Below are 15,653 nucleotides of genomic sequence, written 5' to 3' on the forward strand. Positions count from 1 at the left end.
GCTCTCCCGTGCTCTCCCAGCTGAAGGGGGAAACTACGGCAGGCTGGCCTGGCTGGGAGGAATGGGATCTGCTGGTGCATCGCAGGGCGCGGGCCGGGGCCTGGGCGGTGGGGCCGGGGGAAGGGACTCCGGGGCTCCGAGCATCCCCTCGGGTACCGGCGGGTCCCATCCTGCGCGGGGGGCTGGGGACGCTGCTGGGCCTGGGGCCGGCGGCAGGGGGATCCCCAGCGATCCCCGCAAAGCGATCGCAACTTTCCCACGGCCGGGAAGCGGTTGCCGGCCCCGCAGCCCCGGCGGGACGGGGGATGGGGGGTCCCGTGCCTCGTCCCCCGCCCCTTCCCCGCCAGCGCCGCGCTCCGCCCCCCCGCGGGGCCGCGGCCGGGGCCGGGGCGGAGACCCGGGGCCGGGCGGAACCCGCCGCCCCCCCGCCCCGCACCCAGACGGCCCCGGCGGCGGCGAGGGCGAGCCGGGAGCCGGGAGCCGCCCCCCGCCCCCGCCGCCCCCCGCAGCTCCATGGCCCCGGCCGCGGCGGCGGAGCCCAGCGCCCGCCACCCCCGGGGGAGCGGCCCCGGCGGGAGGCGCACGGCTCGGCGGTGAGTGCGGGGGTCCCGGGCTTGGGGGGAGCACACGGGCACGGCCGTACACCCACAGCATCCCCGGGGGCAGCGACCCCGCGCGGGATGCGCAGCGGGCACCCACGGGCACCCAGCGGGGTCCCGCGCCCCCCGCCCCCGCAGGCACAGCGGGACCCGCACGCCCGGCCGGCCGCGGGCACACGCGTGGCGGCGTGCACGGGGCGCGCGCACACGCGTGTGCAAGCCCACCACGGGCACACGCACCCACGCGGGGCCGGCGGCCGGGACCCGGGCAGCAGCCGGCTGGACTACCCGATTCCCAGATCTGGGAGCCCACGATTTTGCGGTTCCCCCAGTCTCCTCGCTGAGGGTCGAGGCGAGGAGTGGGCACGCAGCAAGTCCCCACGCAGGATTTGATGTGGACGCTCGAGAGAAGTGGGTGGAAATTATCCCGGTAGCTCCTGGAGTGGGATCAAGAGGGTCTTTCGACACAGGGGACTCAGCTTTGCGGCTTGGAGGGAGGGGAGCGACCGAAGGCAGCCCCCCTGCTCCCGTCTCGCCTCCAGGTGGGTTCTGATTCCTCCTCACGAAGCAGGGGAGACAGGGCTCTGGCAGGGTGAAGAGCCCGGAGATGGGGGGGGTTAAAATGCTGGAGGCAAGAGGAATCCGGGCGGCGGGGAACACGCTGGGAACTTCATTGCTCCGGCAGAGCGGGATGGGGGTCCCGGGGGTGGGAGGGATGGGTGATACAGCTTTGTACCCGCTGGATAACTTGGGCCATGCCTGGGAGCAGGGAGGACTTGGCAGCCCCCCCGGAGTCCCCTCCCTCCCTCCACGCTGGCAGGGATTTTTCAAAGGAGCAGCAGGGAAGGTGCCAAATTCAGAAAGAGTTTGGTCCTAATTCCCTGGAAATCCCAGCCTACAGAATTCTTTCCCCTCTCCTTCCTTTTCTCTTGGCCATGAGGATTTGCAAGGTGCTTGGCCGCAGCCTGCATCTCCAGGTGCCCTGCCATCCTGCACCGCTTCCCACAAGCAGGAATTCTCCCAGGAAAACCCTCTGAGCTCCCCACACCTCTCCCTCCTCCAACCAAGCAAAAAGCTGCCATTAGAAATCCACTCTCTGTTTAAATTTAGATGCCTGCATTATCTTGAATTTGGATTTATTAATTATTTGCATCTGGTTCATATCAAAAAAAGTTGAGCAATGCAGATGTCCTGATTTCGGCATCAGCTTGGAGGAGAAACACAAAATTTGCCGGCTTTTCTATTGTCTCCTTAAACAATGGCCCATCAGAAGCAGCCAGGAATTACGATCCCCTTCGCAGGGGTCTGACATGAGTTAAGCTTCCATCCAACTTGCATGATCTCCTCGCTATGGGTGACTGCGGCTCATTTCCCAGCCATAGAGATTAGTCTAATTAGCAGAGCAAATCTGGGTAAGGCAAGCTCTTGTAATTAGTAATCAGTTGGATGTTTCCACGCACTTTCTTTGCCTGCGGGGTAGAGAGGAGTTTAGCAGATGGCCCCATTTTGGGTGCAGGGAGGACTTCGGAGAAGTCAAGGTGAATGGAGCTGGAGCTACTGGTGGCACTGGTGGCCTGGCCCTCCTCACTCCCGGGCGTTGCTGCATCCCATTTGCCCATCGGGACCTTCTTGCCTGTGGGAGTCCATCAAGCACAGGGTGGGAGGCAAGGGGACAGACCCCTCTGTGTCCCCAAACCACCCCGGCACCATCTTTCCCCGTAGCCTGCTGTCCTGGATCAGACTCCAAGTGACAGTGGTGGCCCTGGTGACTCCTGGCTGCTGCCTGGGATGTGTGACCTGAAGGTGGGAAGCCCCCAGCCTTTGGGGGGGCGGGCAGGGGGCTCTCACACCTGGGGTCTTCTGTGCCGCAACAAGGGGAAAATAGATGGCAAGCCCAGTTAAAACCAGGCGTGGGACCCCCAGCCCAGGACCAGAAGGTGGTTCCCACTGGGAAAGGGGATAAGGGGAAATGAAAAAAGCCCAACTCAGCCTGGAGAGAAGGCTCAGGGGGGACCTGATCGCTCCACGACTCCCTGAAAGGTGGCCGTAGCAAGGGGGGGTCGGTCTCTTCTCCCAGGTGACAAGTGACAGGACAAGAGGAAACGGCCTCAAGTTGTGCCAGGGGAGAGTTAGATTGGAACTGGGGAAAATTCTTCCCTGAAGGGTTGTCAAGCACTGGAACAGGCTGCCCAGGGACGTGGTGGGGTCACCATCCCTGGGGGTGTTTAGAAACCATGTCGGGGTGGTGCTTAGGGACATGGGTTAGTGGTGGGCTCGGCAGTGCTGGGGTAACGGACTCGATGGTCTCAAAGGTCTTTTCCATCCTACAGGATTCTGTGATTCTAATCCTTCCCACGCCGTGATAATTGGCGTTACTGGGTTTATGGGTAAGCTTCTGTGAGGGAACTTAATGATTATGATTGATTAACGGGTCTCCCCAGCGGAAGCTGAAGCTGGAGAGACAGATTTTGTCACTGCGTTGTGGACATGCTCGTTCTGGGGTCATGGCAGGGAGGTTTTATGCCTCAGGACCGAGCCCGGAGGAGGCTTTGCAGCTTCAGACTGGGAACCGGTGGGTTCTGGGATGGTGACAGGGTTTTCTGCTGGGAGAGACCCAGAAATATGTCTGGCAGCTGTTTATCTTGTTTCTTCTCTCTGGGCACCTTTAATGTGTAGCCGAGGGGGGAAATTTGATGTGGACTGAGAAAAATAGGAGAGGAGGAGGCACCACGTAGGCGAGGACGTGGGGCCTCAAACCAGCCTGAGCATCCAGGATGCTGGATGCACCACGCAGCAGGACCGATGCTGCTCCCCGCTGGCTTCGCCTCTCCTCCCGCCGGGATGGGAGGTAAGATGGGGAGCGGGGAGCCAGTGCCTGGGGGCTGCTCCGTGCCGGGGGCGGTGTTGGAGGTTAGGCTGAAAGGAGTTATTTTTAAGCGTTGCATCTCAGCGCAGACTGTCATTACCGTGCTCCGTTCCTTCCCTGGGGGTGGGGTAGCCAGGGAGGGCTCTCGCAGCGCGCCTCGGCACGTCCTCGTGCCCATAAGGTCTTGGCTGCCTGGGTCCCCCTTCCCTGTGGAGGGAGGATGTGGGGGAGCTCAGCTACCACAGACTGGCATCACGGGCTCCCTTGGGGGCTTGGATGAGGCAGAGGGGGCTGTGCTGTGCCTCGGCGCTTTGAGGGTCTTGCCCATCACCGCGGCCTTTAACCATGCTGCGGGCTTTGCTGGCTGATTTGGCCACAGATTTCAAAATCGGTTTATTCCCAAAATCAGGAGAGCGGCTTTAAAGTCGCAATATTTTAGGAAAAGAAAAGGAAAAAAGAGGTGCTCTCTGTCAGGTATTTCTGGAGCGTCTGTTACAGCCTGGGCTGCTCCCTGTACCAGCTCCCCAGGTGATGCTCTGTGGGTGTGACGTGCAGCAGACCCATGGGATGGGGTCCTGGGTGCAGGGTGGGATCGTGCCCCAAGGATGGGCAACGCAGCCTGGAGCGGGGCAGGACGGCAACAGGAATGCTTTCCCTGGGGAGTCGCTGGGTTTTAAATCTCGGCTGGCATGGTGGAATCTGTCCTGCACTGAAGCCCTTTCCAAGTGTGAGCCAAGTGCGCTCCTGGAAAGATAACTGGCAAGGGGGATAAAGCTGCAAGGGGAGGGCAACTGCCCTCGGGGCTGCCTGCGCTTGGCTCTTTTCCATGCGGCGTTTTTGCAGCTCTCCGACGCATCACTGAGCTGGCTGGCATCTCCTGCAGCGTGGCACAGGGGTGACACTGCCAGGCACCAGCACAGCCCCTCACCCCTTGGCCGGAGAGAGATTTTGAGGCCAAATCTGCTTTTTGATAGCCTGTGGCGTGTTGCAAATTCAAGCTGGCAATCTGTTCATGGCGGGGGCAGAGCATCCCCGGGGCACCCAAGGGATGCGGGGACCCGCATCCTTCCCAGGTTCCGCTTTACTCCCAGTCCCAGCTCTGCTGGTGTCGGATGCGTTGGGTTTTAGTGTCAAATTTTAGGAGCATCTGTCTGAGAAGGTGGCGGGAGAGGATTGGGGTGGGAGGGTGGAGCCAGCAATATGCCTTCATGATGGGGGGGATTAGAGAAATATTTGCGTTTATTTTAATGCCAGGCTTATTGTGGGGATTGGAAGCTTAACCTGGCAGCGGAGCAGCCCTCATCTCGCTCTGTAACGCTGACGGCGTTGACATTTCTATACCGTCATTCCTCCCCACCAGGAACCGAAACCTCAAAACTGGAGGCGTTGGGTCCGGGTGAACCACGGCTGCCTCCAGGCTGGAGGGGGGTGGCTGGGGGCCCCGAGCCACCGCCTGTCCCTGCCAAGGGACCCGGCTGTCCCCCTGCCCAGCAGCACCCATGGGACACCCAGCCCTGCCCTCCGGCTGAGCTGTGTCTAGCGCTGCTGCTCCAACATTGAATTAATCCATTCGCATGAGTGTCGATGCCTGCGAGTTGCAGAATTGGATGGCAGCGCTGGGGTTTTTTGTTGTTTTTTTATTATTTTATTTTATTATTTTTTATTTTAAAGAGCTTATATAACCTTGGGGATTCTATTAATAAAAATAATGGTTTTGAACTCCGGGAACAACCAGCCCCGGCGATGAGCAATTAAATGCTCCAACTTCAGAAAGCAGACAGCTATCGGGCAGGCGGCGAGGAGATAAGGGGGAGGCGCTCAGGGCAGGAATAGTGGCAGGATGCTGGGGAGGGGGCAGGGGGGATCCCCTGCCTGAGGGCAGACTGCAGCATCTGCCTGTCCCTCCTGCCCTGCATCTCCATCCCTGTGCCCAGGGAAAAGGAGAGGAGTGGGGAATGGGGCTGCTTCAGACCCAGCCGGGGGTGGTGCAGGGTGGATGGGCACCCTCTCCTCCTCTGCACCCATTTTTAAGCACCCCAGCTCCCACCGCGTAACACAGGGATGAATCCAGTACAAAAAGGTGGGAAGAGCAGCCTGGTGTGGCACAAGAGAGCATCACCTGGACCCAAGGCAAATGCTCCAGGTGGGACCGGGGGGATGCTCCTGCTCCCCACTGGCATTGGCTTTGGCTCCATGGGGGCTCGGGGGGGGTTAAAGGAGATAACCACAGAACTGGGTTTAAAGAGGCGCGGGGCCAAAAATAGGAGGTGGCTGGTGTGTGCGATCAGTGTGGCTTTTGGGGCCATGAGCCCTGCGGGGTCCACATTCAGGGGGATCAATATCAAACCACCTTTGCTCCGCTCTTGTGGTTTAGGAGGTCTTACTTTTTTTAATCCCTAAGTAGCCAGGAAGGCATTTGAAGCATTTGATATAAAATTATGAGAGGCTGAATCTAAGCTGGTAATTAGAGAAAGCTGGGACATAACCTAAGTCAGGGCATTTGGAGACGAAAAAGACCCCACAGTCTCAGGGACATGTGTGAGTGCCTTGGTTGTTTCCCTTTAATACCAAAATATTTAAAACCTCATTTTTCCATCCAGGGTGAACATTGCATTGGGTTTATTGTGTTTCCTCCTTTGCAGTGCAGGTTTATGGGCTTGTTTCACCTTTAACGCCCCAGTCAGCAGTGGGCTGTAGGTTTGGGTTGTTTTGTTTGGGACTTTTATTTCCTTTAAATCTCCCTTATTCAAATTGTCACAGCTTGGCAGCCTTGTGCCAGGAACACGCTGTCATCCTGAAACTCATATCTTTAATTCCTTCCCTCTGATGCTAATAACACCTTAAGATGATTAAGACCAGGCAAAAAACCTTGGTATCTGATGTTTCTGCCATTGGTGATGCTGGCTGTTGGCTCTTGGTGCTTCATTCACCTCACCCAGTAAAATCAGAGCGGTCACCCTCCTCCTACGGGGGTGTTTCTCCTTGCATTTAGTTTCTAGCTTTTAATTGCTGAATATCAATGCAACCGGGCTGCTGTGCTATCCGAATGCTTTCCTTTCGCAATTCAAGATGCCACGGCATGGTGACCCCCCTCCCGCAGCATCCCTTGGCCGGGGGCCACCCTGCCGCGCTCCCTGCTCAGGCCGGTGGCACATTGCCGGCCGGGGGCTGGGAACAGCGCGGGCAGCGCTCCCACCCTGGCCCCCAGCAGCGCCGGCAGTGCCAGGAGATGCGGGCAAGGGCACAGACACGCCGTCCTGCCCGGGTGCACAGCCACAGCCCACATGACCGGCCATCGCTGGGCGCACGGCAGCGAGCAGCCGGGCTGCGCTGACACAGATGCCTGTCAACATGATGTTATTTATTTTTTTTAAAGATGTTTTTGGTCTGGAACATGTTCAGAGTGTGTTGTAGCTTCCCCGTGTCACGGGGCACCTCTTACTCTGTGCGTGACAGTGCCAGCCCAGCTGATGCTTCCCCATCGGGCTGGTCACCAGCTGGTTTTGGAGGCAACTTTGACACCTTCTTGCTCATCTGAGAAGCAAGGAACTGGATAAAATGAGAAACCGTGCGCTCTGGAAGGCCCTGTAAATCCCTGGATGTGGAGCTTTATCTTGGTGTGTGTGAGGGCAGGACCCTGTGGATGCGCCGAGCAGGTCAGCTTCCCCCTGAAGCAGGCGACAGCAGCGGATCGGGAAAAACGCCTCTTTCAGCTTAAATCCTGTCTGGGTGCTGGGTTGGTGAGTCCCGCGGTCTGACAAGCAGCTTGAGGACGATGGGATGTTGGTTTCGGTTTTTAGTCGTGTTTGGGTAGCGAGCGGGGCAAATGGGGGAGCTGCATCGCTTGCAGGGCCCTGGCGGGTGTGGGTTTGTCAGACCTTTAGTCTGGGTTTTCACATGTAGCTGTGCCTCAGTTTCCCTGGCCAACAAATGCACGGCCCCTTCCCTTGCTGTGGTCCAGCCGAGCTGGCTGGTGGCACCTTTTGCAGTTGTAGGACTCGGTGACCCAGGACAGGTCATTTGGGCCGCCAATGGCAGCGGTGTCTGTGCCAGAGCAGCACGTGGCACAGTGGGGTTCTGGCTGTCCTCACTGCCTGGCGCAGCCCAGGCGTCTGGAGGCTTTGGCAGCGCGGTGGGAGCGAGCTCAGCCCTCCACCGCTCTGGGGTGGGGAGGAGTAACCAGAGGAAAGCAGGCAGGTGGGGGAGGAGGGCAAAGCTGCCGGTCCTTGACATGGTGCAGCCTGTGGGCTTGGGGTCCCCTGTGCTCCCAGCATCCCTGTGCCTGCCATGTTCCTGGCATCCCCATGCTCCCAGTGTCCCTGTGGTCCCCGTGCTCCTGGCATCGTCTTGCTCCCAGTGTCCCTGTGGTCCCCGTGCTCCTGGCACCCCGGGCACGCAGACCCTCCAGCGATGCTTCTTCACCTTTTTCTCCTCCCCACCCCACAGGAGGAGCGGTCAAGCCAGAGACAATGACTGCCGAGAGCACCAAAACCAATGGACCCATGCGGGAGCCAGAGGCCGGGGGGGACAAGCCGGCGGTGCCCCCAGCTCCGCCGCGGCGCCGGGGACGCAGGCTGAGGCGCAAGTCACCGCCAGAGGTCCCGGTGAAAGGGCAGCTCCGCATGCGCTCACCATCGGGAGCCTTCGTTATGGTGGGCATCTCAGTGGTCCTGGTGGGCATGACCATCGCTGTGGTGGGCTACTGGCCCCACCGGGGACCCGGGGGCATGGGGGCCAGCGCGGGAAATGCCAGTATGACAGGGGACATGAGGAGAGAGGTGGCCACTGGGCGCCACGTGCCCCACAGTGAGAAGCTCAAGCTGATTGGCCCCGTCATCATGGGCATCGGGCTCTTCATCTTCATCTGCGCCAACACCATGCTGTACGAGAACCGGGACATGGAGACCCGCAGGCTGATGCAGAAGGGGCTCTACTGCATGGCGGCGGGGCTGCCAGAGGCGGCCAGCCCCGAGGCCGGGCACTGCTCACCCGTCCCCAAGGCCAATGCCGAGTGTGTGGAGGGCTGCTACCAGGTGGACCTGTCCTGCCAGCCCTGCCCCGGCAGCAAGTGGTCCGACTGCTACGGCCCCAACAGGCTCCAGACCATGGCTGAGTTCCTCCAGCACCCGGCAGCATCCCCCGCCACCTCCCTCCTTAGCCTCCGCTCCGGTGCCTCTGCCGAGGCCAACCTCAGCCTCTCGTGCCGCGCCGGAGCTGAGTCCCTTCTCTCCTCGGCAGTTGGCACCTTGGCATTGCCCGTCATCAAGCTCAACAACCGCTTGCTGGACGCAGCGGCGCGGGGGGCTGGCAAGAGGGCAGAGGGGGGCCCTGCCGAGCCCCCCCTCGAAGCACCGTGGCTCTCCTGGGCTCCGCTCTCCAGCAGTAGCAGCGTTGTGCCCCGCAGACAGGACCGTGGTGGTGGTGGTGGTGGCCACGTTGTCATCAATGTGGATGGTGGCCGTGCCGGCACGGAGCCGGCAGCAGCGGAGCTCAGCCCCGATGTGCAGCTCCACGCTCCGGGACACTCCAAGTCGCTGGACCTCGGCCAGCCGAGGGTGCTGCTGGTGGCCCCCATCAAGGACCGTAAGAACCGGAGCTGGCCCCGGCTGGACCACATCAGCCTGGTGGGTTACGCCAAACTGGAAAGTACTGGCGAGTCCTCGGACCAGCTGCTGGAGCCCAGCGAGCCCCCGAGCCGGGGCAAGCCCCGACCCAGCTCCTGGGCGGTGGGGATGGAGCAGGGCGTGCGGGTCTGAACATCCCCAGCACCCTCGGGGACCGTGATGTCGCAGTCCCTCATCCTGGCCTTCAGCACTCACCAGCGACCCCAAATCCCCACGGCCAGGAGGGGTTCGGGGGCAGCGTTTCTAAGCAGATGCCAAGAGAGCGGTCCCAAGGCACTGCTCCCAGGGGAGGACTCGCCTGGGGTGGGATGTCCTCTCCCAGCTGCCTCTCGATGGCTTCCCGGTAGATGCCCTTGGCCTTACAAGCCCTTCTCCTGGTGGCTTTTCTGGAGGAGCCCTTGCTTTGAGACCCAACACAAACTGCAGGATGGGGACATGGTGGGGGGTGAGGTCCCACCAGCCCCCGCAGCACTTTATTTCAGCGGGGTTGGGGTGGGGGGGTGTTTTGGGGGGTGGGGTTCCCTTGCCCAGCCTCAACCCACCGGAAAATTTGCTTGACCAGAGCACGTAAGCCCAGCAGGGCTATTAAATGTTACCTTGATGCCATGTGGTCCTGCCTTGCCTCGTCATCTTGCCTGCGGGATGCTCGGAGGAGGCAGCACGCCTGCAGCAGCCTGTCCCAGAAGGTCTCCAAGACCTTGCTGCCCCCACCCAGGCTCATCTGGAGAGAGTAAGGATGCTCTATAACCAGCTGCTGAATATTTGCAGGATAAGGTGATAAACTCAAGGTTTGGGGGTTGGTTTTTGCAGAGTAGGGATGTACAAGGTGCCCGGGGGAGCTTCAGGCAGCAAGGCGGCGAAATTACGATGGAGTCACTGGGATGCGGCAGTTCCCGAAGCCCGCCTGTGGGTCAGGGTTCCTTTGAGCTGTTTTCTGGTGGTGTGAAGGATGCAGGTACCACAAAGAAGGCAGCGATGGGGCAGAGAGGCAGGCGTGAGTGTCGATGCTGGTTTTGCCAAGCCCTGTTGGGTGCTGTCGCATTGTTTGGTGCCCTTTGGATGCAGAACAGGAGCTGCACGGGATGAGGCCAGAGGGTCAGCCTCGGCACCGGGGTGGTGCGATCCCTGGCGAGAAGGTAGCACAGAACCAAAACTCTCCAAAACCCCCGGCATAGCAGAGAAATGCAGTAGGAAAATGTGGATAAACTGAAAGGTGAAGTAGAGAAAGAGGTTGGCTCTGCTGGGTGAGGCCGTGCTGTGGGGTGCAGCTCACATCCCATCTCGGAGACAGCTCCGGGCTCGGCAGCCTGGAGAAGGGAAGCATTGCCTGCCCCATTTTCTTGCAAATGAGGAATTTGCAATGCTCCAGCATTTCTTTCCCAATCCTTTCCCAGGGCCTTTGCTGTATTTACCCCTGGGAAGGTGTGGGCTGGTCACTCCTTTGGTGCCCAGCCCCAATTCCTGTTGATTCCCACTGGTGCGTGGCTGTGGTGTCCCTCCGATGTCCCCCAGGGGTGAAGCCCCCCAGGGAGGGCTCAGGGGGACAGGGAGGGCGAGGAGGTGTCAGGTCCTACCATCCACGGCACGGCCACAAGGCAGCAATGATGGGGCCTGGTTAAACTAAAAAATTGGAGGAATATCCTTCAGCTTTGTATTTTTAAGGCAGGGGCTGGCGAGTCCCAGCTGTGCCACCGGCTCATGCGGACACCGGGAAAATCTTCCACCAGGCTGTCCTCCCTCAACCCTGGCAGGAATGATGCTGGGGTTTGACCTGGTGCTTCTCTCCAGAAAAAAAACTTTTTTTTTTTTTTAACACCAAGTCCATCTCTGGCTCTGGTGGAGGCTCAGGCGCTGGGGGCGGGGTGGGTGTTGGGCACCCACTGCCGGCCTGCGCTGAGCCTCGGGTGGCTGCTGAGGGCACCGAGGTGGGAGCATCCCCACAGCCCCTCTGTGGTGGGGTACCACTTGGGCAGACAGCTACATCTTTCCAAACCATCTTTTTTCTTCTTTATGTGTTTCTTTCCCCCCATCTCTGGAGAGATGTCACCTACTAAAAAGCAGAGAAAGATTATTTTTTTTGCAGCAGCAGCAGTTTTCCCTTGCCAAAGCATCCAGCACCAGCATCTTGCCAGGCATCCAAGGACCACCCCTGATGCTGCTTTCCTCATCTCCGGGATGCCATAGGGTACCGACAGATGGATCGGAGCGAAGAGGCAAGGATGGCTCTGTTCTCTGGTGATGCAGGAGGCTTCAAAACGTGACGTTGCAGCTTAGATGGGATCTCTGCCTTTTGCCTTCCCAAAACCAGAGCCCACTGTGGTGCGTGTAAATGGCTGAAATGTGTTTTATTTCTTTAGGATTTTTTTATTCCTATGTCTGCTTCTCCTTCCCTCCAGTCTGAAGTGAGCACGGAGCCTTGGACCTTGCAAACCTTGGGGACAGGATCCTTCTCCAGACCAAAACATCCCTGCAGAATGGCTTGGAAACTGCCTTTTCTGGCAAAAATATATTGCCAGCACTATATATTTTATATATATAATATATATATTATATATATAAAAAATATATAAGCATTCCTAGCAGCTCAGAGACTGATGTCTGGGGCTGGCGGGGGGGGGGGCACCCCTGGCCAGGGCTTTTGTCACCCAGTTTTGTCCCTCCATGGGTCTGGTGCCAGGGACGGGGCTGCGGGAGCCGGGGAGGGTTGTGCTGGCGCCGCTGTTGGCTCTCACCTGGCTTTCATCGCCTTCCACGTTGCCACCAGCCTCAGCACCGGAGCTGGGAAAAGGCAGATTAAAGCCCGCAAGAAACAACCCCCCACACACACATTCAGTTTAGAGAAGTCAGGGTTCCCACAACATCCCATCCCCCCCACCTTTGAAAACTCACATGTTTTGTTTTAATTTTTATTATTTTTCATTTTAATGTCTATTTTGCCTTTCAAGCAGGAGCGATACCTGCTTCAAGTTCTGTTGCCTGGGGCACATCCAGCCCCATCTCCACCTTCCCCTGTGCCCCTCCGCCTAGCTCCCACCCTGTCCCATGCGAGACAACCCCCCCCAAGGGCTGCTGAACCCCTCTTTTCCCAAAAAGCAACCCCTACACCCTGCAGTGGTGGGTTTTTTTCCAGCTTTACAAGAAAAGGCTGTCTCTGTTTCCCGTGCAAACTCTCCCAAAGAAGTTGGGTACCAGCATCTCCCATTGCAGGGGAGCCGAGATGCAGCCAGCAGCTGCAGTCTGGGGGTCAGTAGCCCCCCCGAGGTTTCACCGGGAGCGATACCAGCCCATAGCTCAGCTATTTTTTTGGCTGCTTAATCTCAAAATTATTTTTGAGCACTGGTTCAATGCAATAAACAGCAACAACAAAGTTACCAGCAGGGTCTGCCCCCAAGCAGCATCCCAGGAGACCTGCCGGGAGGTTGTTTTTATCTGAAAATAACTTTTCATTTGGGCTTAACCAGCTGCAGCCAGAGCTAACGCCGGGCCCTGGGCCACGCTTTGGGAACTGGCAGCAAGGAACTGGAGCCTGAAATGCTGCGGAGAGCTGCACAGAAGCTATTTCAGGGCTGGGGGCTTTTGTTTTAATTTTCTCCCTTTGTTTTCTGGCTGGGGCTCAGCCTGACTATGGGAAGCGGCTGCAACCCAACATGGCAAACAGTGAGGGAGGAGAGGGGAACCTGCCTTCTGTGTCTCCTGCCTGGACCACACGCCTGCTCCAGCATCCTCCTCTTGCCCAACTCAGCAGCATCCTCCAGGGAGGCATTTCTGAGCCATGTAGGGATCATTTAAAAATGCAAAGCTGCTTGATTAATTAACCTGGCAAGTGAGAAGACCCATGCTCTCTCTGGGGGAAAGCATCATCTGTGCATCCCTCACCTTCAGCTCTGCCTATGGACATGGTTTCAAGAGTGCATGTGGGTTTTTTAACAGTGCCGGTTTCAACAAATGGGTGCTGTGGATTCTGTCACCCCTACGCTGTCCCTCCAGTGTGCTGGGAATAAAACTGGGCAGGAATAGATCTGGGTTCAAAGCAGAAATTTAAAAATAAAGCAGGAAAATCCACCCTGGATCTCTCCGTTGACCCCACTTGGCTGCAGAGCTGTGAAGTTAAAGCATCCTGGAAGGGCTCGAGCCCTCACACTGTGCAGTTTATGCAGGATGGTGCTGGATGGTGTCTTCTCATCCTGCCCAGGGACTGGCTCTATAAACTATGGATTAAAACCCAGCCATTACCACCCACTGCCGTATCCCCACCCCAGGAGGTGCCTCCTGCAGGAGATTCTTACTGAGAGAAGGGGCATTTCACCAAGAACACCAGCAAAAGAAGATAGTGGGGTTGTCCCCAGTGCTGACACATCCAAGGCTGACCGTGGGGTGGCCCTTGGGCCACTGTGGCAGAGGATGCAGGCAGAAGAGGCAAGGGACCCACTAATTGCAATTACCCCCCACCAAGGGACCTCTAGGCTGGCAGGTAGCTATGGGACAGCCATAGTTTGGGCCAAAAATAGACAAAAGGTGGGAAATGGGTTGGGGGAAACCACTGCCATAGGCCGTGTGTGGGAGAGGGGCTCTGGGGAGGGTGCGGACCCCACCAACGCTGTAAGAGGGTCTCCCGTGCCCAGGACCACCCCAGCCAGTACCGGTGGGGCTCCAGGTTTGCTGCTGGGACATCTCTGTGCCTAGGGTGGGGGTGGGGGGGTGTGTGTGGGGGGAGGGAGGCCGTTAACAACAGCCCTTTGGCCACTTCTTTAACAGGGCACCTGCATGGAGCCGGAGGCAGGGACTGTGCAGAATGGGGCAGGGTTGGAGCTGGCCCAAGAAACATCCCCCAAAGGGGAAAAAAGTGGGGGACAGGGAGAGAAGGGCTGGAGCAGCCACGTGGAGAAGCAGCAGATCCCCACTGTGAAGGATCCAGACCCCAAGCTCAGAGCACAACAGCTACCGCCACACTCAGCCAGATCAGCCACAGCTGGGGGACGGTCGCTCCCACCACACACCTGATGCTGCTCAGCCCTCCAGGTCCCACCAAGCTGCCAGCCCTCAGGCTCGGTTGCAGCCCTTCCTCCTCCTTCTCCTCCTCTCTCCGCAGCAAGGGAAGCCACAGCCATGAGTCTGCTTGGCCAGTAAGTCCGTCCTTAAGATTTAAAGTCTAGGCGAAGGGAAGCACTCTGCTAGCAGCCGTGCACTTGCAGTACAGCCAGGGAATGCAAATGCTGGTGCATTATTTCGGGTGAGTGTTCTCTGCTATAAATCTCTTTGCTGAGGCGCTGGGAAGATGAAGTGTCAGGGCTTTCCAGGCTGGGGCTGTTGCAATATGTGATGAGCAATAGTGCGGCGCTTCGCACCTGAAGTTTAAAGATGAGGACCCCTAAGTGGGGGAGATGGGGTGTGGATGCGCTCTCTGGGGCTGTAATGCCTTGTGGCCTTTTGGTGAGGTATATAGGGTGCTGCTTTTGGATGCTTTATTTAAAAAAAGGGAAATAAGTGAGATGCACAGTGCATTTCTGCATTAATGAGCTGGCACCAAACCAAGGGCATCCATCTTGGTGCTTCCTGGCACATAAGAGAGCCAGGCCAGGGCTGGAGCTGGTGTGGGTTTGGGGGTGGTTGCTTGATCTATTTTTTTTGCTTCATTTTTTGGCTCTTGTGGGTCTGGGGGTGTCCTGCATAGGCTCTCTGGCACCCCAGGCTCTGTACGTTTCTCCTGGCTTCAGAAACAGGCTGAGCAGTGTGGGGCTGATCCCTGGGGGCTGGTTCTGGGTGGGATGGGGCGAGCCGAGCTCCAAAGCCAGAGTCCTCCATCCACTGTTATCAGCATCCATACAATGTGTGCTGTCCCAACAGCCGAGTGCCGGAGTGTGGCCGGAGCTGGAGCTCAAATCTGGGGCTTTGGCTTGGAGCCCATCAGGGAGCGCTGGGGGCAAACCAGGGGAAGGAAAGAATCTGTGGATAAAGTGCTGTGTCTGGCATGCAAGGGGTTAACTGGGGCTTGGGGCATTTAAGGGCTGGGAATTTGGGCTTTGGGAGCCCATTCCTGCTCCTGCAAAACTGTCTCGTCTAGAGAAGCTCGGTAGGATGCGTGTGTTGGGGCAGTGGCGGAGAGCTTGTGCCGTGAAGGTTTCCTGCTGCGGAGGCAGAGCAGCGTGTGGGGCAGGAACATCCAAAAGTCACCGCGTGTGGCTCCGTGGGGACGTGCTGCTCTGGAGCCTGGGCCAGCCGTCGCCTCCCACGGTGGGCAGGATGGCAGGAGCCCTGCTGCTGCCTTTGGGGGACGAGAGGTAGCAGATCTGCTCCCGTGGCACTGAATGCCGCAGCCACCCGAGATGGCCCTGGGTGCCGGTGCTGCACCCACCGCGTGGGTTTGCACCCACCGGCACAACTGGTCCCTGCTGCTGCCCTGACCCCAGGGCTCTGCACGTTCCCCTGCTCACCAGGGTCAGTGGGACACATCCAGCCAGCGTGTCCTGCTCGACAGGATGGCCAGACTCTGGCCATGGAGCTGCTGCTGTCCCGCTCCGGGGGTTCGGAGGGGTAGGCAAGGTGGTGATGGAGCAGGGATGCCAC

General features: G+C 58.6%; 1 protein-coding gene across 3 annotated transcripts; it reads left to right on the forward strand.

Annotated features, from left to right (window-relative positions):
• The first annotated feature begins 412 nt into the window (after positions 1-412).
• On the forward strand, positions 413-9,568 carry TMEM200B (transmembrane protein 200B). 3 transcript variants are annotated; one of them, XM_056333473.1, is made up of 2 exons: positions 413-593; positions 7,912-9,568. In XM_056333473.1, exon 2 carries the CDS (start codon positions 7,935-7,937, stop codon positions 9,219-9,221), a length of 1,287 nt encoding a protein of 428 aa, XP_056189448.1. In that variant the 5' UTR covers positions 413-593; positions 7,912-7,934; the 3' UTR covers positions 9,222-9,568. The 3 variants fall into 3 exon arrangements, with proteins under 3 accessions (XP_056189448.1, XP_056189449.1, XP_056189447.1); XM_056333474.1 differs by lacking the exon at positions 413-593 and adding an exon at positions 617-1,141; XM_056333472.1 differs by lacking the exon at positions 413-593 and adding an exon at positions 1,367-3,447.
• Positions 9,569-15,653: the final 6,085 nt, after the last annotated feature.

This window comes from Falco biarmicus, chromosome 3, assembly GCF_023638135.1.
Source record: "Falco biarmicus isolate bFalBia1 chromosome 3, bFalBia1.pri, whole genome shotgun sequence".
NCBI classification, from domain to species: Eukaryota; Metazoa; Chordata; class Aves; order Falconiformes; family Falconidae; genus Falco; species Falco biarmicus.